At 47.7% G+C, this 24,273-nt stretch overlaps 1 protein-coding gene across 5 annotated transcripts in view; it reads right to left on the reverse strand.

The window, feature by feature from the left end:
- MEIS1 (Meis homeobox 1) overlaps positions 1 to 23,374 on the reverse strand; it is a 109,234-nt gene extending 85,860 nt beyond the window's left edge. Inside the window, exons 1-6 of one of the 5 annotated variants that reach the window (XM_086744047.1) lie at positions 22,301 to 23,374; positions 20,507 to 20,733; positions 18,810 to 18,951; positions 18,242 to 18,292; positions 17,343 to 17,393; positions 15,807 to 15,953 (exon numbers count right to left, since the gene is read on the reverse strand). In XM_086744047.1, the coding sequence (XP_086600173.1) occupies positions 15,807 to 15,953; positions 17,343 to 17,393; positions 18,242 to 18,292; positions 18,810 to 18,951; positions 20,507 to 20,733; positions 22,301 to 22,312 (630 nt within the window). In that variant the 5' untranslated portion in view covers positions 22,313 to 23,374. The remainder of the gene's footprint in view (positions 1 to 15,806; positions 15,954 to 17,342; positions 17,394 to 18,241; positions 18,293 to 18,809; positions 18,952 to 20,506; positions 20,734 to 22,300) is intronic. The other 4 variants (XM_086744046.1, XM_086744051.1, XM_086744049.1 and 1 more) reach the window with 4 other exon arrangements.
- Positions 23,375 to 24,273: the final 899 nt, after the last annotated feature.

Genomic DNA, 24,273 nt, shown 5'->3' on the forward strand with positions numbered 1-24,273 from the left:
GAAATACACTTCCTGACTTTTGTTTTGGTTCCGAAGCTCATTGAGTACTCTGATACAAGGAGGGGAGGAAAAAGGAGAAAAAGAAGAAAAAGGAAAAGGAAAGGAAGTAACAAAAATATTTCTGTATTTAAATAATTCCAGAAGCACCGATTGCCTCCCACGACCATTACCAGGTGCTTCATCCACTTGGGTGAAGTGCTAGGCTGAAAAGCACAAGCCCCAGCAGGTACCAGCGTAACAGCCCCATCAAAGGGAAGACCACATTTGATGAGGCCTCCAAACCAGTTATTGACTTGTGTCATGGTGAACATCAAGCCTTAATAAACACAAAAGCTACAGAAAAAAATAATTTGGTTAATGGCTAAATTGGAGAGTCGATATAAATAACATTATAACATTATGGACACTTATTACTCAAATCCAACAACAGCTGGGCTTTGAGTCAAGTTAACACTAATACACAGTGAGGGAAACCATCATCTTCTGCTTATATTAAATAATAAAATGGTGTTTCTTGAGCACCAAGCATGTGTAAGGGGAAAAAAAAAAGTGGTCCTGGCCAAGGAACGAAGGGCTTGACCATAAGTACATAAATAAAAGAAATTGCTTTCTATTACAGGTGATAAAAATTGTACTCAGCCTCTTTTGATATATATCTTTTCAAAAGTTTTGCGAGCACAGCCCTCTTGTGGGCTCATTTGTGTTTGTGTACTGGAGATGGGGAATGGCTAATTCCTTCAGCTGTTGGATGAACCTCCGCTCCTCCAGGCTGTGAGAGAATTGGCTCCAGGTATAATCATTCATCCCCTTGCCCTGGAGGAACTGAGCTGCTGCCAGCAATTTGTCAACATAATTTGGGCTTATTGTTTTCCTTCTGAAGTTTTATCTTATTTTCGTTTCCTAAATTAAATACTTATTCATTAGAAAAGAAGTAATGTGTTAGGTTTGAAATGTTCTTCAGATTTTTCTTAACTCCTCCCTCTTAAAAACCTACCCCAATCTTCTCGAGGGTAGCGACCCACCATGTTAGGGAATACTTGTGCTTGCTATAGGCAAGAACTCGAAGCAAAAACGGGGCTACGTCATAAAGTCATCACATCCACCTCCTACAAACTTAACCCATCTCTTTAGCAAGGATTTACTTTTTGCATAGTTTATCCTTCTGCTTGTTGGCTATGCTGATGTCCCCAGCCTCACTTGGGCAAAACATTCAATACAGCTGCTCAATGCCTTAAGTGTATAATCCATAGCACAGGTGCTAGAGCTAGAGCTATGTGATAGACAGGTGTGCTCCTTGCAATCCACCTTGCAAGCCTTAGCCCCCTTCACTTCTGGAGGGTATGGCTAGTAATGATCCTCAGCCTCTTCCCCATCCAGCACAAAATAAAGTTTTTTAATTCTCTCTTAATTGGGAAGAAAACCTTAAAAGATATACATCGGTAAGCAGGACTAAAAATACACTTTGATAATGTTAAAAATATAATGCCATGTAGTTCATATATTCCACACACATACATTGTTTATTCCAGTCTCCATCAAGTGCGGACTTTCGGGGACCATGAAATCCATGGTCATGACTATCCTGATTTTCTGAGGGGATCCACCCACGGCTTTGCCATCTGAAAGTCTCCCGGTGGAGCTAACCAAGGCTTCCCTCCAGCAGCCCGCGATCCCACCTCCCAGCCTGCCAAAGCCACGCAGGGACATCATGCGCAACGCAACCAAAACCAAGCGGGTCAGAATAAATGATACGTGCAGGAACCTTAAAGTGCTGCAAAACAGATGCTTTTTAGTGCCGGTAACTCATCCGTAATCTGCTTCACGCTACTTCGACTCAGAGGCGAATTATTTTTAATAGAACGACCACAAAGGCACAAACATCAGGTTCGGATGGAAAAGAGGGACTTGAAGTCTACAGAAATAAGGTCGTTGAAATGACAGACAGGCAATAACTCCGCCTGCAACTAAGCAGCACAGCGAGGGCAACTCTTGCACAGATGGAAACCTTTGCAGCGTTACAGGCGGCAGGGCCCGGTGAACTAAAAAGCAGAAGAAATTCTGCGTGGAAGCCTCGGCTCTGACCTGGATTCCCGTCCTAGCCCCAGAAAAGTTGCAAGCTTTCTATCTTTAGTTTCCCCTTATTTCAAATGAGGATAAGGCTCTTTGACTCTTTGTGGCCTCATAGGAAAAATAAGATGTAAGCCGTTTTTATGCATTCAACACAGAATGGCTTCGGAGACAAACAGATAAAAGGAAATGAGAGCGGGTATCAACGCAAATACCACACAGGATGGAAAACTGGAAACAAACAGGACATTTGCCACTGATTTTCACAGGGCCAGGATTTCACCTGAAGGCACCAGCAGCATAACGGACACTGAGCAGTGCAAAGATCATCAGAGCAATACCCACCAAACAACGTGGGCTCTCTCCACGAGCCTCGCTATCCCAATTCACTGCTGAACCTCCCCGGGTTCAGAGAAGGAGACAACACCTTGGTACAGCACAACGCCAGCTGTGTACCTGCCTAGGTACCTCTAACAGAGAGATCTCCAACGGAAGCAGAGCTTTCTGATCCACCCTATACCCTCAAAGCATGGAAGAGAAAAGGGATGGCAGGGAGAGGAAAGGGCCCGAGAGCCCCAAACAGGCCGAATGGAAAAGAGAACACGAGTGCAAAAGGACAGGGTGATAGCGCTTTCCAAAGGAAAAAGAATAATTAGAAGCAGCGAGCACAAACCACAAAAAATAAAGGAAAATGAAATGGAGATCATCAGACTGGGTGGGACATAAAGACAAAAAAAGGAAGGGGAAAAACCACAGCTCTTCTCTTTCAGGAGGCACCAAAGCCCCGTCAGCTCTGCAGGGCCAAAACTTTTGGAAAAAAAACAACCCCCCACTTGTGTGTGCTTGTGTACGCACAGGGCTGTGTGTGTGTGTTCACAGCTACACAGAGACTCCCTAAGCCCAGGCTGTGCTCCTCTGGAAGCACAGTCCCACCACCTTCTGCACGAGCTGAAACCAAACCTGCTGTGCTTGGGCAACCACCTCTAAAGTCCCTCTGTGGGACACAGCGTGTCTCTCTGAGAAAGGACTCCAGAGCCACCCCAAGCCATCTCTGGCAACAAGGAAAGCAACGTTCTTTTGGGCAGCAGCAGGTTTAGACCTCAGGTTTTGCTTCTTGCACTGGTGGTTGCTGCATGTGATAGCCATGATGGACACCCACAAAGCCTGAGCAGCAATGGTCCTGATCACAGTGTGCCTTACGTTCAATTGACCTTACTCCATTCCTCATTTTTTTAATCTCAGCTCAACAGTAAACATCGCCTGCCCAGCCAGGTTAGCCGAGCCAGCTGATGGTGATGCAGGGTGTTTGTCTCCCACACGACAAACATTGACTAGGACTTTCTATTTAGAGCAACCATGCATTGTAAACCTGCCTCCTCCCTTTGATAAGAGCCATATCGCTAGATAGCATTAATACCCATCCCTTTCTCGGCACAAGGAAACACAGCTTCTCGTCCGGGACAGATAAAATTGCTGCTCCACGTAGACTTTTTTTTTTTTAAGTCTACTATCGTGCAGCAACACGCACAATGTCAGCCCCAAACAGCACCGCTACCTCCCAAAAGCTGGTGTGCAAGGCCTCGAGGTGTGTTAGTCCTTGGCTCCTACCGAATTTAATAGGACTGGAGTATTTTCAGCGTCTTTCTAGACCAGGAAAAAGGCCTTCAGAGACAAATAACAGTTTCCTGTTCAATATTTCATGTAATGATTCCTCCAAAGGTGTAAACAGGAAAAATGCCTCGCCACTTAGCCAGAAAATGTGTGTCTGCTGTCCCTTCCTTTTATTGCCTTTACGTGTTAGAAGTCATTTAGAAGGGGATCTGCCAGATGCCCAGCTCTGACTGAGGCGGCGCAGGCTGTCAGACGGCTGGCTGACGTTCCGATCCTGACCTGCCCGGGCAGATTCAGGCTGAGAGAGAGCCCTCAACCTCTCCCACCCCTCTCCCTTCTCCCCTGCAGGGGCCTGGCTGGCAGCCGCAGTGGGACTCGGTGTTTCGGAGAGATCTGTGCTTCACTCCGAACATCTGGGCTCAGGCAAACAGCAAGGGTTTGCTTACAGTAAAAACCACATCTCTGAGCATTCCTCTTACAGATTTTTTGGGGGTGGTATCTTTTGGGAAGAGAAAATTAACCCGTCGGGGCACCCGCTGCAATTTTTTTCTACATGCACATAAATGTAGGCTCCCACTTCCAGCAGCCCTTCACCCCATCGGCCCAGCCGGAGCTTCGTGGGGAGGGAAGGCACAAGCACGGCCCTCGCTCTGCGACAGCCACACTTCCCTCCAGCGCCATCGCAAGCAAAAACGCCGCGCGTATGTCACAACTATCAAATGGTCTTTTTAGCTAACTGACAACAGACACCATTCGCAGTCAGCGTATTTTGATTACGGTGCGCATTGTTAGCAGGATTCAAGAGCCCGCTTGCCTCGCAGTGTTGTTCAACACCAAAATTAAATTGCAGTGTAATTAGCTGCGTTCCAGCTACACCTTTCCGTCTGAATGGATGCGATACCTGCAAAGGCTGCGCTGGGTATAAAATGTGTTCCTGATTATAAAGCGTTTTCTTAATCTCGAGGGCACCGCCTTGTTTTTTAAGGCGCTCTGCAAGTCACGCACTCTGGTACGTGCTGCCCGTTATCTCCAGGAGGCTTAAAACTGGAATCCCCGTGATTCACATTTTCCAGCGCTCATGGCCAAACCCTTCCGCAGATCAGCTCCTCCACTTTCTACCATTTCACAACACACCGAATCTGCAGCGGAGGCAGAAGTGGCCGAGCGGCCTGGCTCTGCCAGCCACACGCCAGCGAGCCGACGGCCACAAAACATGCCGAGCCTGGGCTGCAGGAGCCAGAGGAAGGCAAGCTCCAGAGGTGGTTCACCAAGCTGAGGTGGCCGTGGCTCCCCAACGCCTCCACCCGCTCATTGAGGGATGGCTTGGAAGCACGGCTGGCAGCCACAGTCACCCAAAAAAGCTGGGCTGAGCGGTCCCTGTGGCCTCTCTCTGCCTCCCAGGGAGGTTTCGGAGTATACAGCGGGGCTCGCAGCAGCGTAGGGCTCACAACACGGCCCCACGTGAACCCGTACCTTGGGATGGGCAAACCGTTCAACCACCCTGCCCACGCTTCCAGTCAGCCCCGTAGCTCTGCTCCTTCTGCAGAAGTTACTGGGGGCACTGATACTCACTCCATCCAGTGTTTAAGTTTATCCCCTCCCTCCTCTAAATATATTTTTAAAGTAGTAATTACACATAAGATAGCAGAAGGGGACAAAACCAAAGCACAAAGCCACCAAAAGCGACTTTCACTGTCAGCCTTTCAATTCAGCAAAGTGTTCCCTGTGACACCAAACAGAAATGTTTTGCTTTCTCTACACTGTTTTCTTTGAACTATCCAAAGAGTGAAATAATTAATTACTTTAATATATCAGTTCTTACGTATCTCTATACTTCGCTATCACTATATGACATATAAATTAAATAACAACCCTACCTGATAATAAGGGAGAAGAAATAGAAAATCTTAGCTGACAAGCAACTAACTGTCTTGCCCCAAAACCTCAGCGACAGACCTGGGAAGAGCATCCGCATCTCCCCCTCAGCCTCGTGCAGAGTGGCATTCCCCCGCTTGCCCTTCCAGCATCGCTGTATCATCCAAAGGATCCCGCTAACACATGTCGCTGCGGACCAAACCCCGTCTCGACACATGCACATTTGCATTTAAAGAACAAAATTAATCCTCCCTGCACATACTAGTCATGTGCATACCCTCGCTCTGGCTTTAAGGAAAAAGAGCAATAAAAAAAGACATCCCTCACAGGGGTTACACTAATGTAGCAAGACACAGTCGCACAGATCATCCTTCTTCCACAAAGCTGTGCCACAAAAGCACTGCGATGGGCCTCACGGACATGGGAAAAGCGCAGTGACACTCCCCTAGTAGGTGGAAGCCACGCTAGTAAAACTGGTTTGTGCAACAGGCAGGAGGGCCAGGAGCCTCCTGGGGTAACACGGCTGCAAAATCCATCAGGCAGAGAGGGGCACAGGAGGGAATGGTTCCAGCACAGCCGCCGCACTGCCTCTGGTGTGCGTGGGCAGCGTGCTCCGGGCATCTCTCCCTGAAAACACGGGGCACCTCTTCCACAGCATCCCTACAAACAGCAGGCAGCACTGGGAAGCTGCCCACCACTGACGCGCCCATGTACTTGAAAGGCTTCTCTCCCCCTCACCATCACCCTCCTGCTGCGGTGATGCCCAGCGGCGTCACTCAGCCATGGAGCCCCTGTTCGTGTCAAACGCTGCCCAAAAAGCCCGCAGGAACAGGAGTGAAGCGGAGAGCCAAATTGTGACTTCACACAACCTCGCAGTGACACAGCTGTACCCATCACCGAAACACAGCCGTGTCCGGGACATACCAGAACTACTCCCCCGCAACACTGCACAACGGTATGTAAGAGAAGTGTTATAAATTACAAGCCACAGGGACGCTCCCCTCAGAAAAAAAATTGGGCCAACTCTACCTACGCAAGGTACCTCCATAGCACAGGGGTGAGTGGAGGAGCTCAGGGGCCAAGACCAACATGGCAGGGTGCGTCCCTGTGCCTGCACCCCAAGGACCAGAGGGGTCCTCTGCGCCAGTTCAAGCCTAAAACTAAAGTGCCACCTACTGAGTCGACAGCATTCGTGTCCTCCCAGGAGGGTTTCTAGCAAGGGGCCGGCCACCGTTAATACCTAGCTCGTCGGATTGAGCCAAGTCCGGGCAAGCGGTCACGTGCACACGAGAGCACTCGCCTTGGGCTGCTGCTGAGAATCAGCAAGCAGGAGATATCCCACCTGAGACTGGGGACATCTCTGCATACCTGACCCCAACGTGACGGGTAGTGTGCGGACAGCCTTTCACATCCACGGATAAACCACAGCTTGCGCGGAGAGGGCCTACCCTGTTCAGGGCAGAGTGAAACACCGCCGAGACAAAACTCCTCGCGTGCCAAGCTTTGGACATTCATTTCTATAATTTCTATTCGGACAGATGACCATAGCCCTGCACTCCGGCAAACAGGATGGACAAAGCCATGGAGTTTTTAATCCACTCTTCCCCTCTCCTCCCGAGAGCTACACAGCCTTAAATGGAGCTATTTCAAGTCGGCGTTAAAAACACCAGCCATGATCTGACCTTCTCGGGAACAACAAAACCGGACCAAAGCCTAAAGACCAAATGAATGAAAAGAAGATTACAAGGTAAAGTTTGCCTTCCCTGAACGTGTGCCAGCTGCAAGAATCTTAGATTACATCGATGCAGCTTTCCAAATTTTAAATACAATAATTTTCTGTATTAAGGGCCCAGTAACCCTAATGGAGGCATAATTAGGCATTGATGCTATGCCCATACGAGAGAGGCTTGAAAAACTTAAATAAACTGTGAATGGCAGGATTAATACCGCAGCTTTTCATTTTGTACAGCTGTTTGAATACAGTACACTGCCTGTGATGGCATCAGCTGTTGCTTTACTCTGGGTCAGAATTTCTGAAGTTAAAACAGGCAGTTCTTTTAAGCAAATGATGAATTACTCCTCTTATTGTTGGCCTGTTTATTTCAGCAAAGAGGGTCTGGATGCATATTTGCTTTATATTTAAAAAAAAAAAAAAGAAAGAAAAAGAAAAACTGCAAATAAAATTGGCTGGCCAGATTCAAAGCCCGGTGATGCTAATAAAAGAATTTTAATTTACTGCGCTGGCCCTTCAAGATGGAGAAGTAAGTAATGCAGTTTTGGAGATCATCTGCACAAGTGGGAATATCATATAGATGCCTGGAGAGTCCTTGAGAAAATAGCTCACCTCGGCCCTGATTGAAGAGGAAAGACAATCCTTTGGTGAAATAGAATTCTGTATTTCTAGGAAAGGCTCCAATAGCAAATTGCTTACTAATGCAAGAAGCCTTGTAAATTTTATTATGAATGGAGCAGGCAACGGCAGGAGTGTGACACGGCGCAGCATTTGCACACACGGCTTAGCCGGTAAAAAGTAAATAAATAAGTTACTTATAAGCTCTAGAAGACACCAAAAATACTTCTAACAAAAACTCAAGCTCAGTGAACTCCAAGGAAGAACACAAACCAGCTTTCAGAACTATCTTACCCTTATGTTTTTCACCAGGTAAATCAGTTCTCCTACACATTATTTTCCATTCCTTGTTTCTATGGTTGGAAATGCCAACTGAAAAGAGTTAATCTAGATTTCCTCGCAGTCTTTAAAACCTGGCTTATCAGTGGAAACTGTCTATGCAGGGAGCACGACAGAACAGCAAACCACCATAGTAAAATAAAATGCTCGGGTTACTGGGAGGAGGACTGATACCAGGGGGAGCCTGATGCCACATTCACCTGGGAAACGCGTCCCCCAAATCGCAGTCCCCCTGGGAGCGGGGCAGGCAGCTCTCCCCTTGCCTGAGAGCTCAGCTCAGCCTTTCCCCATCCCACTTTGGCCAAATCCATCCCCAAATCCCTGGCACCATAAAGCTTTTTGATTTTTTTTTTTTCTCAGGCAGTGTTAAAAACAATATTGTTCTTGAGCTGCAGGAGTAGGAGGGAGAGGAGGGTGCGCAGCCCCGGTCGGGGTGACGACGAACACCAGCGGTTAAGTGCCGCTGTGGAGATGAATATGCCTAATGAAAAGCTTACCTAAAGCTCGTGGGGAGCCAGCACCCGGCTGGCCGAACCTCTCCAGAGCGGCGGGCAGGAGGCCGCCAGGACGCTCGGGAAAGACGAATTAACTAAAAGTTAATGTGGATGTTCTCATTCAAAAGAAAAGTGGCCTACTCCAAAGGGGATTAGGCTAAAGTGAACTAAGGCCACTTTACTTCTGAATGAGAGCATCCACACAATAGTGCAATGCACTTTAACTAATGCACTTTAATTTTACACCCAATCAATTTGTCTTACCTCTCCTGAGTGTCCTTGTGTGGACAAACCCAGAGATTCATCGAGTTTTGAGGCCAGGCAGGAACCATTAGATCAACCCATCTCACTCCCTGCGCGTTATGGGCCATTGCCTTTCACAGTTATCCCTTTATTGATCCCCAAAACTCATGGATGACTAACGTATAACCTCCAACAAGGCGGGGGGGGGGGGGAGAACCATAACATTTCTTCAACAAGGTGCCTGGCCTAGATTTGAAAATACTCGCAAAAAAGAGGACCCACCATGTCTTTCGGCAGCCTGTCCCACCACAGGCAAAACCAAGACTTTTGGGTGCAAATTCATTTCTTTCCGTCCTACCTTTCCCATCCTCCACAAGACAGCAAGGAAATGGCAGTCTCTGAATTATAACTTCTAAATATCTTTCTTTTTTTTTTTTTTTTTTAATTGCAAACAGGCCCCTTGCTTTCAGGACAAACTTCGATTTTTTTTTAAATTTGCCTCGCCAGCGTTTAAGTTTTGAACACTTGCCCAGACGTCTACTGAGGAGTCTCAAATCCCTTTTCCAAAATCCAGTAACTCCCAGAAAAAACTCACTGCCTGTGCTATCACCTTTGGTACACGCAACAACCCACATAAGGCTGTAATCTCTACATTGCTCTTCACCTCTCCGAGGTATATGCCCAAAAATAAATACACGAAGCCGCGACGGCAACAACAACGAGGCAACTCAACGTGCAGAGTCTATGGAGGCAATGGGGATCCCCTGTGCTGGCAGCCCCCTTGCTAACAGAGACCAGACCCCCAGCACTGCTGCAGAGGGGCTGAAGCTTTCCAGGGATCTCACCTAAATTTTAAAAAAAGAGGCCTGAGGACGTTGGCCTGCCGGGATTCTGCTCTCACATATGCGCCGAGGTTACATCTCTTTTTTTTTTTCCCCCCCTTCTTGTGAAGGTAGTAAAAGGGAAAAGGCAACCAAAGAAGAGCTGAACCAACTGCCAGCAAGTTGTCTTGAAGTCATGTTACAGAATATCAGCGGTGGGTTAGATACGGAGACATTAATCCGGGACAGAAAGACATTCAAACAAGGCAAAACACAAAATGTGCACTCTGTTAAGAGTTACTCTCTTCAAATATTGCTGCGACTGCGGGAATAAAACCTCATATAAACACTAATTTCCAAATTTGTCTTCCGAGTCAAAGCCCGCCCCGAGGAACCGAGCGTCAGGAAAGGGAGGTAACACGCTGAGGACAGGAGGTGACACTGCAGCGCACCCCTGTCTCTCCTTTTCCCACACAACCCCCACTAGAAAACAATTCCAGAAAACTTCAAAAATTTTAACTACCAGATCGAAACAACCCTCCTCTTCATTTTCTTCAATTTGTTTAGATTACACAAGATAGCTCCTAACTGCGCGCTCATGTGACCAAAAAAAAAAAAAAAACCGAAACGCAGAAATGCCAAACAACAACAACAAAAAAAGAGATTCCCTAATTTAAAAAAGCTGTGCTGGATTTTCACTGCTTTTTAAAGCAGTATTTATCAGCATGACCTACGTTTACTCATTTTGATTGAGCGCGATATAATCTGATTTTTTTAAGTGCTAACATTGCCCACTCCGGGCTGCAGTAACCCTTCCGCATGCAGACCCCATTACCTTCGTTGCTACCTGCGGAAAAGCAGCCAGGGAGGACTCAAACCCTCAGCCGTAAGGCCTAAACTTAAGGTAAAACTCATTTTTTCACAACTCTCCTGCCGATCTCCAAGTCACCTCAAAATAAGAAACTGCGGTCCCTAACGCAAAGGCGCCGCAAGATCCCACTTACAGGAACACCTCGGGATAAGCTCACTAACGTTTAGGACAAGTTCCAGGGTTATCTTGGGTTTAAACTCCACTCTGCCAGGTCTGATAGAGAAAAGGTGCAAAAAATAGGTAGATTAAGCTACCCTTTGCAACAAAAGGTAACTTCAGTTTGAAAAACTTTACGCAGAAGTTAGGCCTGAACATGCAACTTAAGGAAAGCAGCAAATATTATACCCAGCTGTAAGGACGGCTCTGTTTGGGTTTTTGAATTATTTAAAAAATAAAAACCCAAACCAGCAAAGATTCTTGAATTGAAATAATAAATTAAAGAAAATACATTCAATCTCATATCTACTTAACAATGTATTTACTTGCTTAAAGAAACGGCGAGCAAAGAAAAGCTTGTTTCGTTAGTACAATTTCAGCCACAGTGTTTCAGATGACAACAGGTCCAGAATACAAATTAACGTGCTGTATCTTTACATTAAATACTCTGCCAAACTCAGGCATGGCAACAGCTCCTAAATAGCACAGAAAAAAAAAAAACGAACAACTCTACCCCAAAACAAACAAACAAACAAAAGGATTCACTGGCTCAAGGTGGCATAAAGTCAGGGGAAGAAAATTAAATTTTGAGTCTTTTAAGCATTATTTCATTGGTCCTGCTCAGAGCCCTACCTGGCCTGTAACGCTTTTTATTATGCAGAAATGAAATTCTACCTTGCAGCCTCTGCACCGCATCTATTATTCTGATGCCTGTTCCTCCAACACGGGAGTACATACACTGAAGGCAGCAATATTCTTAGCTCCTCTCACTTAAAGCCATACACGGTTTGAAAATAGCTGCGAAGAAGTCTCAAAGTAAGCCAGTATTTCTCAGCATTTTTCCCCCCAACGCATTATTTTTGTATTGGCTGCAAGGTGTAGCTAACATACTTGAAGTATTTGGGAAAGTCAGTCTAGTCATAACGGGTCGATGCCCTGAACAACCCATCCTCCTTCAGATACGCTACATATCGCGCTCCAGCTTATGATTCTTTCTTTGTAAAGAATACGTTTTAAGTAATTTTTTCATTTTAAAAAAAGCTGCTGTCTATCCGTGTTTTGTTTAGAGAAACTCTGCAATGGCGCACATTAAAAAAAAAACCTATTGCAACATAAATAGAAGTGCTGCTTTATGATATACATATATATATATGATATACTATCACCCGAGAAGGGCCATCTAAAACGCCACAGTTGCAAACATTTAAGACTGTAACAAAAACGACTGAGACTCTAGTATCAGTTTACTATCCTTCAACAATTTCCCTGACAGTGGAGTCAAATAATGTTGAATTATGGACCTTCTTACAGGAAGTCTTATTTCATGTTCATTTTTTGATCATTTCCCTCCTAGTCCCTATAGGAATTTGGCTCTTTGCCGGTTTGCTGTTAAAAGTTTCTGCGCACGTAATTGCCTTGCGCAGTATTAAATGATGATTTTTGTCAAGTAATACTATGCGGATTTGCTCAACAAGTTTATTTTCCGTAAGAAAATACTGGTTTGTCCCTAGGAAATCTATCTTACGCTGCTAACATGCTGTCTTTGGATGTGGTGGCTACTCTATACCATGTTTTCCTTATGGGACTTTCCAAAGGCTTTTTGGTAGACACGCTCTCATACGGGAATTTTACAGTTCGGACTAGAGCACCTGGGTGCCAAGGCGATGTGGCTTCAAGAAACCAGTCCCACAGTAATAGTTTAGGATCACCTAAGAAACTCAATTTCTACGCTCTGACTACAGACAGTCTTTGGGGTTGTTATTTTGTTTATTTTTTTTTAATCAGAGGGGGTTTTCCCACCCGCATCACGCGACAGCTGTGTTTTAAACCTTTCCGTGCTCTGACAAACATTTGAAAATTTAAACACGCAAATGTTTGAAAAACTAACGATTAGGAAAAAAAAAAAAAGGTTTATTTTGAAACTTTTGAGGATGGGCACAATCCTTCAGCTAAGGTTTTTAAACTCCCAGGGCCTGGTTGATCTCGAGTTTAATTATCGCCAACAAGAACTCTTCGCCCTCCTCCCTAAACTCCTGCCTTGGACTTTTGGAGCCGTGATGGTAAACACGGGCTCTGCAGGTCCCACCCGGGAAGGCAGTGGGGTCACGCCCGTGGGAGAAGGATGCTATTTTAGTGACCTCTTGCCACCGAGAGAGTTAAATCACTGAACAATGGTTAGCGTTATGGGGCTTTGGTTTGCAAAATCTAGCATTAGTGTCATTGCTTTCCATTAACCAGGGGAACTTAAAGGCACTGGCGTAGAGGGGCCTAGAAGGAAAGAATAAATAAAAGGAAACTAATAAATTAAAAGAAAAAAAAAAACAAAACAAAAACCAAACCACAACTGTTAACTGTAACCTTTACTACCATTATATAAGAAAAAAAAAGTGATTAAACGCGTAATAAAAGCTTTTACATACTTTGTTTCTGCTCTCAAAAGCAGAGCGGCGCGCCCGGCAGCCGGTCCCCTCTCCATCCCACCCCCGGCCCTGCGCACCCGCGCAGCCACGAACGCGCAGGGACATCCCCGACGAGCGGCACTCAGCACCTCATCATTTAACCTGATCGCTGAACCGACGGGGCCCTGAGGCAGCCGGCCTCGGCACCGGGGTTTACCGGGGGCGCCCAGTTTAACCTCCCACCCCCCGCGCAACTTCCGCGCCCCTCCTTGCGCTGCCCGCGGGTTTTATCAGCCGCCTCGTCGGCCGGGGTAGGGAAAAAGCGCATTTTTGCGCCTTTTCCTTTCTGCGGGGAAAGGGAAGCCCCGCTCCCCCGCGCAGCGACTGCGCAAGCCGGGGGTGCCGGAGCAGAGCCCCGCGCAGCGGGAGAGGGGATGGCGCCGGGCGCGCAACATCCGCGCTCCTGCCCTAAAGAAAAACATAAAAGGGGACACACACACACGACCCTCTCCCTCCGACAACCCCAAAACTATAGCTTCATTTCTTTAGCTTTCACTTTAATAAAATAATGATTCGTTGGGAAAATGGGGTATAAATCTTCATTTTGGAGGCAATTAAAGTGTTGATTTCATTCGTGCCCCTGAGCGATTCTTGTAATTTGCTCAAATAGCTTTATGTACCCAGCACTCCAGAGCTTTTAGAAACCCATTTTCTAGTTAGACTTGTTGGATTACAATTTTTATTCAACAGCAGCGAGCCGAGCTTCCCTCCGCTAGACCCCTCGCTGCAGGGCTCCCCTCACTTTAAGGCGTTCTGGGAGGCTGCCCCTCCCCGGGAGCATCTTTCCTCCCGGCTACCCGGGAGCATCTTTTCCCGGGGAGCATCTTCCCCCCGGACCTCGGGACCATTTTCCCCCGCCGGGGAGCATCCTTCCCCGGGAACATCCTTCCCCTAGGGAAGCATCTTTCCCCGGGAGCATCTTCCCTCCCCGGTCCTCCGGGCATGTCCCTGCCTCGCCGCCCTCCGAAGCTTTTCCCCTTCTCAGCAAAACTGTGGAGGGGACGACACCCACCAAAAAAAAAAAAAAAACAAAACCAAAAACACAACAGCAAAACCAACACCAAATCACTTCTGCGCACACAAACCCCTTTTTAAAAAGTTCGTGCCTTCCTTCAAGCCGGCCTCCCCCTGTCACGGCACTACCAGCAGCCCGACAGCCTTTGGCAGAGAGGAGAAAATATTTTCAGAGAGTGCCCAGGCTGCAATGCAACGCACCTTTCTGCCGGTCATCTATAAAATCACTCCTGCCTGACAGCGCTGGCGATGATGGCAAAGCAGCTGAGGAAACTCCTGTCTGCTTGACTGCGCCTTGCTTGAACAAAAGGAAACCTCCAGAGTCGGGAGCTGATTGCCCCTAAGACTCTTATTTACGAAGCTGATCATAACTCGGGGTTTTTAGTCGGGGATTTTTTTTTTTTTTTTTTTTTTCGGTCTAGGGTCCCCTCTCTCGCAGCCAAAACGCTGCTGCCCCTCGGTTGAGAGAAAGCAAGCCGAGTGGGAAAAGCCCACAGTTTTACCCAACTCCGTGGGGGGAAGGAAAAAAAAAAAAAAAAAAAAAAAGCCAAATCTCAGCAATTTCCATCACCTAGTCCAAGAGCTTCATTTAGCTCTGGGCACCTCCTGAATTAGCCCCAAACGCTCCCATTAAAAGGCAACAATCCCAGCCTGAGCCCAGCGGAGGGGACAGGCAGAGGCGGAAAGGGAAGGGGAGAGGGGAAAGGCAGCTTTCCCAGCTCCCACACCGCCTAAAGCCGGCACCAAAGGTTTGAACCACCCCAGACAAAACCTGGACACCGCCAAAGCCACGCCAAGGCTTTGCTGGCTTACTTTTGGGGTCTGGAGGCTTTGCCTTTTTTTTTTTTTTTTTTCTGTTTTAAGGAGAGGGGTTGGCAACTTGAAAGATCAAGGCAAATAATTTAAAATCTAGGTCTCGTTTTATTTTCTCCTCTTTTTCTCCCCTGTTTTTTCCTATTAAGTAAAATAAAATGGGCGCGTTTGCAGCAGGCAGGCGTGCACAAAGCAATGTTCACTGAAGTCTAAAAGCGTTCGGCCAAGGAAAACTGACAAGACGGACTAATGAACCGTAGAGACGGGAAGAAAATAGCCAGTATTTGCTAGATTTCAAACCCTCTCTGTCTTCCCCCGGACCACCTATCTCGGATTTTATTCTGATTTTGGTCAACGGCTCCAGCCCTTCCTTTCCTAAGCCACCAAGAAGCCAGCGATTCGCGGGGACCGCTCCTCTCATTGGAAAGGGTAAATAAAATAAAGACAAAAATTAAAAGCGACAAGAACCAGGTCGAGTTTGCAGGCGATGCTTTTACAAGCTCATCTCGACAGGTCGAATCTGGGAGCGAGCCTTAATGAAGCAATAATAGCCACATTATTCAAAAATTTTCATTTCGATGGAAATTTATCTAAAAGGGACTTAATCATATGCAAATAATAAAAGGAGGCGTAGTGACCCAGCGAGCGATCTGCATACAAATTTCAGCATGTGCGGCGTTGGCGAGATCATACCTGATCTGTTAGATTTGCTGATCTTGTTATGTCTTCACTGTCCGATTTTGATCCGCCCTCTCTATCGTCTATGACCAAATCGATAGGCATTTTTCCTTTCAAACAGCTAATATACCGGTGGCAGAAATTGTCACATAATTCGTGTACCTACATTATGACAGAGGTTAAAAAAAAAAAAAAAAAAAAGGAAGGAGGGGGTGGAAAAAAGGAAGAAAATATAATCAGGAATACATAAGTAAAATTGACAAGTGCAACCAGTCTCCCCCCTTCACCCCTGTGACATCAAAAGTCCTAAATAGGGGAAACACACTGCAATTATCCCCCCGAGACCTCTAGACGCATCCAGAATTAGGAATAACTTTCTTTTCTCGCAAAATAGAGATATCCCAGAAAATTGACAGTGACAAGATGATTCACAGGCTACAACATATTCAACACCCGTGTTAAATTCATCTGCTCCCGGAGCTGTGGCCATTAGAGAGGTGACCTGCATGGGTGACATTTAAGGTAAACTATTTAATTTCATCCAGTTATTTCATCATAAACCCTTTCCAAAAGGGTATGAGGACAGGAAAAAAATAGGATTAAAAATAATAATAATAATCCCCATGCACTGGGCTGAAATACATCCTAGGCATCCGTGCCCTGAAATCCCCAGTCGCTCTGGCAGGCTCCTACCTGAGCTGCCTCTATTAATGGGCAAATTTTAACACATTTCGGGTAGAGCGAGAACAACCTGCCAGTTACGGTTAGATAAAGTGGCTGAGGCTCCCGAGAAACTTTTCAGCTATTTAAAAACCTCTCAAAATGTTTATTTTTAGGAGAAAGGGAATTCTCTTCTAGGCCAGCTATCAATGACACGTAAAAAATCCTCAGGAAACCAGAGCGCACTTCCAATTTAATGTGAGCTCGGATGACACCGCCTTCTTAGAAATTAGCATTCTCCCTCCTAAGATTTCTAAAATAGCCAGCAAAAAAACCCCTGCATTTAGGCTACAATCTCTTTCTTCTGCTCGGAGGTGTACAATATTCCCAGGAACAAGAGACAGACACAACTATCAACTCTGCTTTGTCTCTGCAAAATGTTACAGGACAATCCGTGCCCTGAGCCTGACCTGCAGATGGCTCTTAAAAAAAAAAAAAAAAAAAGAAAAAAAAATTCCCCATCCTATCTAACTGCAGCCAAAGTCTCTTCCCCACTACCACCACCAAGAAAAAATAATTTTTTTTTTTTTTTTCAAAATCCCAATGCAAGGGCTTGGCTGAACCAACCATTTCGAGTCTCATCTGCGGCACCACAGAACTGCAACTATTTATACAAAGCCAGCAAAGTATTACAATGAACACAAGGCCTGGGCGTTTGAGAGCCCGGTTTTAGAGGCTGAAATTGTAATTAAACTGCGAAGAGAAATGGACGCCAAGATTGGTCTTGACACTAATTACCAGAAAGAAAGACATTTATGCAAATTTACCAGAAGCCTGAACTTCAACAGTACTGAAACGGAGGAGGAAGATAGAGAGAGAGACAAAAATTACCTTCTCTAATTCCAACAGATGAAACCTTAATACTTGTATGGCTTGAATCATCTGCAAAGACACAAACAACACGAGGATTTATCTCATTCCTGGATTTGGGGATATTTCCCACAGCCGCCCCTGCCGCACTTTGCAGCTTGACTTTTCTCTAGTAGTAAATAAAAAGTTGTTTTGATTTATGGCAATAACACTAAAACTTAATAGCGGTGGCCTTGTGCGCTGTTTAACGAGAAGCGATCTAGAGTTAACCAAAAAAAAAAAAAAATCCCTATTGCAACGAAGCAACTAAATTATACGCATCATAAACGTTTCCTTAAAAAAAAAAACCCAACCCTCTAAACACCATTGCTGGCTCCTCGCTTGGCGAAAGCGGAGCGAGAGTCCATCAGCGGAGGCAAAATGATTGTTTATCCTTAAGGAGGGGAAAAAAAAAAAAAGGGAAAGAAAAGACCTCATTTTCGGTGGGTTAGGGAGCGGTGCATCTCCAGCCACAGCAATCCTCCGTGCTTCCCACCGAGCTGCTTCAAAGGTGCGCGGAGGGGCTAGCGGCGGCGTGGATAAATCCACGCTGCTCTCGGGCGGGCGAGCTCGCCACCCGGCCCGCCAGCTCCCCTTCAGATGGGGCTCGCTTTCTCCAGATCCTTACGGGATTATTTTTTTTTTTTTAATACTTCCACACAATTCCCACACCATATTTACTTGTAACTATAAAAATCATCATAATTTAAAAAAATCCACCCGAGTAATTTTCAATTTAGCAGCACCAAACCACCTCTCTAGAAGACACAAGTTTGGTTTGTTTTTTCTTGGTTTTTTTTTTTTTCTAAATAATAAATAAATGGGAAGGGATGGGTAGTGGGGTGGGGGTGGGGAGAGGAAGAAGCGGTGTTAACTCTTACCAAGTTATCCAGTTCAGGATTAGAGGAAAAGAGGGGTTTCTCTGCTCGGATCTATATATAAGAAAGTGGAGGAAGGGGGGGGAAAAATAATAATAAAAAAGGTTTGAAACACAGAAGCAGAAAAAGCAGAGGTTATTATTTCTTGCTTCATTACACTGTCGGGTCCATTATGTAACCTTTCGTGCAAAGCCCAGACTGCCGGATTCTGTGCATCAACCAAACACTTGAACAAGTGAATCCAAGACACCGAAAAAAGACCCACGGAGCTTCCCGGGCAGAGCCCCGGCCCCGGGAGCCGCGCAGCGAAACTGCCGCCTGGGCACCGACCGCTCCGGCTCGCTCATGTCTTTAGGGGGGTGGTAAATGCCGAGATTTCCCGATTTTTTTTTTTTTTTTCTCTCGGTTGGTTGGGGTTTGGGATCTTTTTTTTTTTTTTTTCAGCCTCTTGCAGTAAGAGACGGGGGAGGGGGAAACGCGCATCTTTATCTCAACAGAGACTCGTTTTTCTCGTTACGATTTTTTTTTTTTTTTTTTTTTGCTTTTACTGTTTCAACCCGGTTTTGCTGACCTGTTTGGCGAACACTGCTATGTCTTCATTGAAAGACTCAGAGGAGCAAACATCGCCTCCCGCTACCCCGGGCTCCCTGGGTGTGCATGTAGCTAATTCACATTTCTCAAAAATCAGTGCTAAAAGAGGGAACAGGGGGTGTCTGAAAGAAAATACAATAGTCACACATACAGAGGGGAAAACAAAAAAAAAATATCAGAACGAAATAAAATAAAATTTAGGAAAAAAAAAAAAAGGCAAAAAATCCCCAAACATAGCAATAGTCCCGCAGCAGCCTGCGTGGGGAGGGGGGCACCCACCCGGGGGGCCCCGGCCCTTCCCGCAGCTGGGACCCGGCATCTCCCCGGCCTCTCAGCGTTATCTGCCCGCAGATATTGTTCATACAACCTCAGGACCAGCTAAGAATAAAACCCAAGCCGATTCCAGCAGCCATTTTGAATTAACTTTCCTTGTCTTTGAGGGAAAAAATAAAAAATTTAAAATTTCTGGGCGTGCACTTCTCCTTTTTCATGCTTTTAATTTCCATTTTCTGCTGGAGGATTTGCTAGAAGCAAGGGGGGCGGGGGGGGAGAAAAAAAAACAAACCAACAACCAACCCAGAAAAACAGAGGAAGAAACATCCCCTATCCAGATTAAAAAATAAAAAAGCCCCCAAACCCACCCACCCCTCAACACTCCGCTCCCACCAAGCCGCCCCGCCGGCCGGGTGCCCACCCCCCCAGCCCGGACCCGCGGGGGAAACCAGGTGGTTTTTTGGGCTCTCCCAGCTTTAAAAGCCTCCCCAGAAGAAAGGCTGCGTGTGCATCTGGCTCCCTCGGCCGTTTAATAATTTAAATAAATAAATAAGCGTGGGCACACACACACACACGTATATATGTATATTTATAACAGGGAGTTCATTTTTTTTTCCCAGGGCTGCTTTTTTTTTTTTTTTGGTACCTTACACCGCTGAGTTTTAACCAACCCTACAGATTTCTGATAAATGGATAAAGAAATCGAACGACGTGATTTTGGGGGCTTTTTTTTTTTTCTTTTTCCCTCCCCTTTCTCCTCACTCTTTTGCGCGCGATTTTAACAGGGTCCTAAACTTTCCCTTCCAACTCCGGACGGGCAGACCCGTTTTCAAAGCATCTCCCGCTCCGCGCAACCCATCGGCTCCCACCGCAACGGCCTAGACCCCGCTTCGCGAGCTGCCGCACCGAGAAGCGTTCAACGGCTGCCGGATTAAAAAGTTGGGGTAAAAAAAAAATAATATTATAAATGAAAAGGGGCAAAAAATAAAAGGAAGAGAGTTCAGAGAAGCAGCTCTTGAGTTCTCTCCTTCACAGAGCAAGGCGGAAAGTTGTGCGAAGCGCTGCAACTCTTCCCTGCTCCCAAACTCCCTGCAGAGATTTACCACCCGGCGCAGGTTGTGCCCTGGGAATATTATTTTCCTCCTCTTCCTCCTCCTCCTCCCCGCGGTGATGCCCTCCAGCAAGCTCCAGCTCCCCACTTTTCCCGTGCCAAGGGGGGACCCCAGCCCTCCCCTCCCCTTTAAAAAACAAAATGTATATATAAAAAATTGACTATTTTTTTTTCCCCTTTTCTGCTCAGCGCTCCTTCCCCACTCGGCGCAGGGGCAAGCCCAGCCCCGCACCCCTTTCCTCCCCTCCCCGCGCAAGTTCGGCGGGCGCGGACCCCGACGGCGACCACCTTACCCGTAGATGGCATCTTTATCTCTCTTGAGGGCGTCGTTGACGGAGGCGCCCATGGCGGGGGGCATGGCGTTGGCGTGGGCGGCGTGGGGGTACTGGTGGGAGTGGAGCGGCGGCCCGTGGTTGAGGTGGTGGACGGGCTGCATGGGGCGGGCGCCGTGGGGGTCCCCGTACATGGTGGTGGGGATGCCCACCCCCTCCATGCCGCCGTAGTGGGGCAGCTCGTCGTACTGCGGGGGGCAAGAGAGAGAGAGAGAGAAAGCGGAGAGGTGTCACGCGTGGGAGGGAAGGGGGGAGGGGGGGCAGAGTCCCCGGGAGCAGCCCCCATCCCGCGTGTCCCGTGTCCCTCCCAACCCCCGCCCCGCTCCGTGCAGCCGGGCCGGGTGCCCGCACCACCCGAAATCCTCCCACTCCGCAGCCGAGGGCAAAATAACAATAATAACAACAAAAAGGCCCAAAAAAACCCCCAACCCCCCCCCCAACCCCCAAGCCCCCCATCCCCACACCTCCCAAACCCCTCCCTGCTAACGGAAGCGGTTCGCCAAGCCCAAGCCTTCCCTCCGCTAAAAACTTTTCCCGCTGCTCGGCAGGCAGGTACCTCACCCGGGGAGGATGCGAAAAAGTTCATTAGCGGCACGTTAAAAAAAAAAAAAAAAAAAAAAAGGAGCGATTTTGGGGGGTTTCCAGCCATTCCCAGGCGAACGCGCTTTTTAATCCGAAAGGCTGGAAACGTTTGTCCGGGCTCTCGGGATTTTGGGAATGGCCTTTTTCCCTTTTTTTTTTTCTAAAAAAAAAGGACTTTTCTTTGTTAAAGATTAAGGAGCGAAAGCTACCGCGGTTCCCAGGCAGCGGGGGAAACGGCCACTTTTCATCTATTAAAAGCGAAGGTGTGAATAAACACTTTTAAAGATCCCTGACACTTGCTTGGACAGAAAGAGTAAAAAGCAAGTTGTCAGCAGAGGAACGAACTTCCCCAACCAGCACTCGGAGGGGCGGCAGGCAAATTAGGCGAAAAAACTTCTTTCCAGGGCTTTTCCCTCTTCCCCAAATCCCTGCTCGCTCGATTCCGGCTGATTTTTCTCTTCTTTTTTCCCCTCCACAAAACTTCAATTTAAGAAGTAGTTGGAAGGGGGAAAAAAAAAAAAAAAAAAAAAAAAAAAAAGGAGATCGCATCCAAAATAGAAACAATACACATGGCAGTGCATGCTGGTAACCTCTAATTCAAATTAAAGTGACTTTTCTTTTTAAAAGAGCTTAATTTTTGCCCATTGCACTGCAACTTTTGTGACTGAATATTTTAAAAAGAAAAAAAAAAAAGAGGAGAAAGAAAAAAAGAACACACAAAAAAGTTGTCTACTTCCAGCTAGAAGTTATCTCCCGAAAGTGAAGCGGTCTATCATCACTAACACAGCAAAACCTCAGAGACATGCACACATTCAAATATTTCAAGCACTGGTGACTTTAAAAAAGACAAGAGCTACAAAACCAACAAATACAGAGGCTCGGACATATTCACTTACATGCCTGCATGTCATTAATGTATAGAAAGCTTGACTTTTCCCTGCGAGACCCGGGATGGGGAGTAAAAGAAATCAAGCAAATATCAATATATACAGCTTTTAAGTACGACTGATAAATCCTCCCGCTCCAGGACACCGCTTTGTGCCCCTGCTCCAAAGAGGAGGGGGGGAAGAGGGGGAAAAAAGAAAAGAAAAGAAACTTTTTTCGCAGCGTCTCTGTCAGCCACGTTTCAATATCATTTCACATTTGAAATCCATTTTTTTTTTTAATACGTACCCTTTGCGCCATCGGCCTGCTTGCTCCCTTCCTACTTCAACTTCTAATATATCCTCTTTAAGGCCAGTGTGAAAAGAAAGAAACGCGAAGTTCCCCCCCCCTCACCCCCCCCAAAAAATGCAAAAATCCCTTAGCGTCGCCAGCAATGAAAGCAATCGAGTAAAATCTTCGGCTTGCTGGATCTCAGCGAAGCGATACGGTAACTCAGCATTAAAAAAAGAGGAAAAAAAAATAGAAGAAAAAAAAAATCAACTTTCCCTCCTTCCTTCCTTCTTTTTTCTTTCTTTCTCTCCTCTCTCCCTGTTCTCTCTCTCTTACTCTCCCCCTCTCGTTTCCAAGACAGCAGCGGGGCGAAAGCAAATATCCTTTCCCCAAATCAGGGTGGGTTTTTTTTTTCCTTTCCTCTCTCTCTCTCTCCTTTTTTTTTTTTTTTTTTTTTTTTTTTTAAAGTGCCCCTCAAACCCAACTACCAAGTCTCATGGCTTTTTGCCACTCCGGCTGTCAATCACAGGCGAGGTTGTCAAGGTGGTGAATGACTGATGACGATCCGCTGCGTGCGCTCCCACCGCGCAGGACACCTCAAATGTGAAAATTTTCGAGCGCGCTCAAAAAAAAAAAAAAAAAATTAAAAAAAAAAATTGATGAAAAAAATGAAAAAGAAAAATTAAAAATCGAGGGAGGAGGAGGAGGAAGAGGAGGGAAAAAAATTAAAAATTAAAAAGGCTCGCTAACGCGCCGGCTCTCCTTTTATTATGGTTATTATGATGATGATGGGGTTGGTTTTGGCTCTTTTTTTTTGGCTGCTTTTTTTTTTTTTTTTTTTCTCTCTTTTCTCCGCTCCTCCTCGGATCGCTCCTAATTCCTCGCCGGCGCCGGCTCTCGGTCTGCCCCTGCGCGGCCGCCGGGCGAGGTTGGCGGAGGCGGAGGCGGGCCGGGCGCGGGGCGCGGGAGCCGGGCGGAGCGCCGCGCCGTGCGGGGCGGGGAGGGGAAAGGAGGGAGGGGAAGAGGAGGAGGAGGAGGAGGAGGAGGAAGGGGAGGAGGGGGGGGGAGGCAGGCGCGGCGCTGCCGCGGGCCGCGGAGCTGCCGGGCGTCCGCCACCGCCGGCGCGGCGAGCGCAGCGGAGCGCCGGGCTGGAGCAGACTGCGGGAACCCGGAAGTAGTGGTGGCCATAACAGGTCGCGTCTTACACAATGCGCTGGGCGGCAGCAACTCCGCCACCGGCGCGGGGGGGGAAACGGGAGGAGAAGGGAGGCGGAGGAGGGGGGGGGGTGGTGTGTTGCGCGTTGCGCGTCGCCCGTCCCGCGTCCGCGCAGCGCCGCGCTGCCACAGCGGAGAGGGAGGGAGGGGTTGGGCCACCCCCTGGGTGGGTACGCGGGCGCTCCTGTCTCCTTTTGTCCTGACTCCGCGCCCGCGCAGCGCCCCGGGGGTCGCGCCGCCCCTCGACTGCTTTCTTTCTTACACACCCCCCCTCCCGCCCCTTTTCCCCCCTTTCCACCCCACCGCCGGCTCCCCCCGCGGCCGCCGACCGAGTGAGCTCACCCAGCCCCCGGGGCCGCCGCCGCCGAGCCGCCGCCGACCAATCACAACCGCGATACGTTCCTATTGGTCCGGCCGGGGAAGCGGGGGTTCGGATCGGCGGGGGGGGGGGGGGCGCGCGCCGGGGCGCCCCGGGCCCGCGGGGTGCCCCGGCGCGTGCCCCCCCTCCCTCCCCTCCGAGGGCTCCGCGTCCGCGCAACCTTGCGCGGAGAGCGCAACTCCTGCCCCCCCCTATCTAAAAGCCCAGCAGCCCCTGAGACCTCTCAGGTAAGAGCCGTTTTCATACACTAACCCACCCCCTTCCCCCGAGTCCGTGGGGGGAGCCGAGCCACGGGCGTGGGGCGGGGGGGGCAGCTTGATTTGTTAAAAAAAAAAAATCCTTGAGGAAAAGCGCTCGGTAAGGATTCCCCCCCCCCCCCCCCCCGCCATCGCACAGG

This window comes from Chlamydotis macqueenii, chromosome 3 (assembly GCF_036417535.1).
Source record: "Chlamydotis macqueenii isolate bChlMac1 chromosome 3, bChlMac1.mat, whole genome shotgun sequence".
NCBI classification, from domain to species: domain Eukaryota; kingdom Metazoa; phylum Chordata; class Aves; order Otidiformes; family Otididae; genus Chlamydotis; species Chlamydotis macqueenii.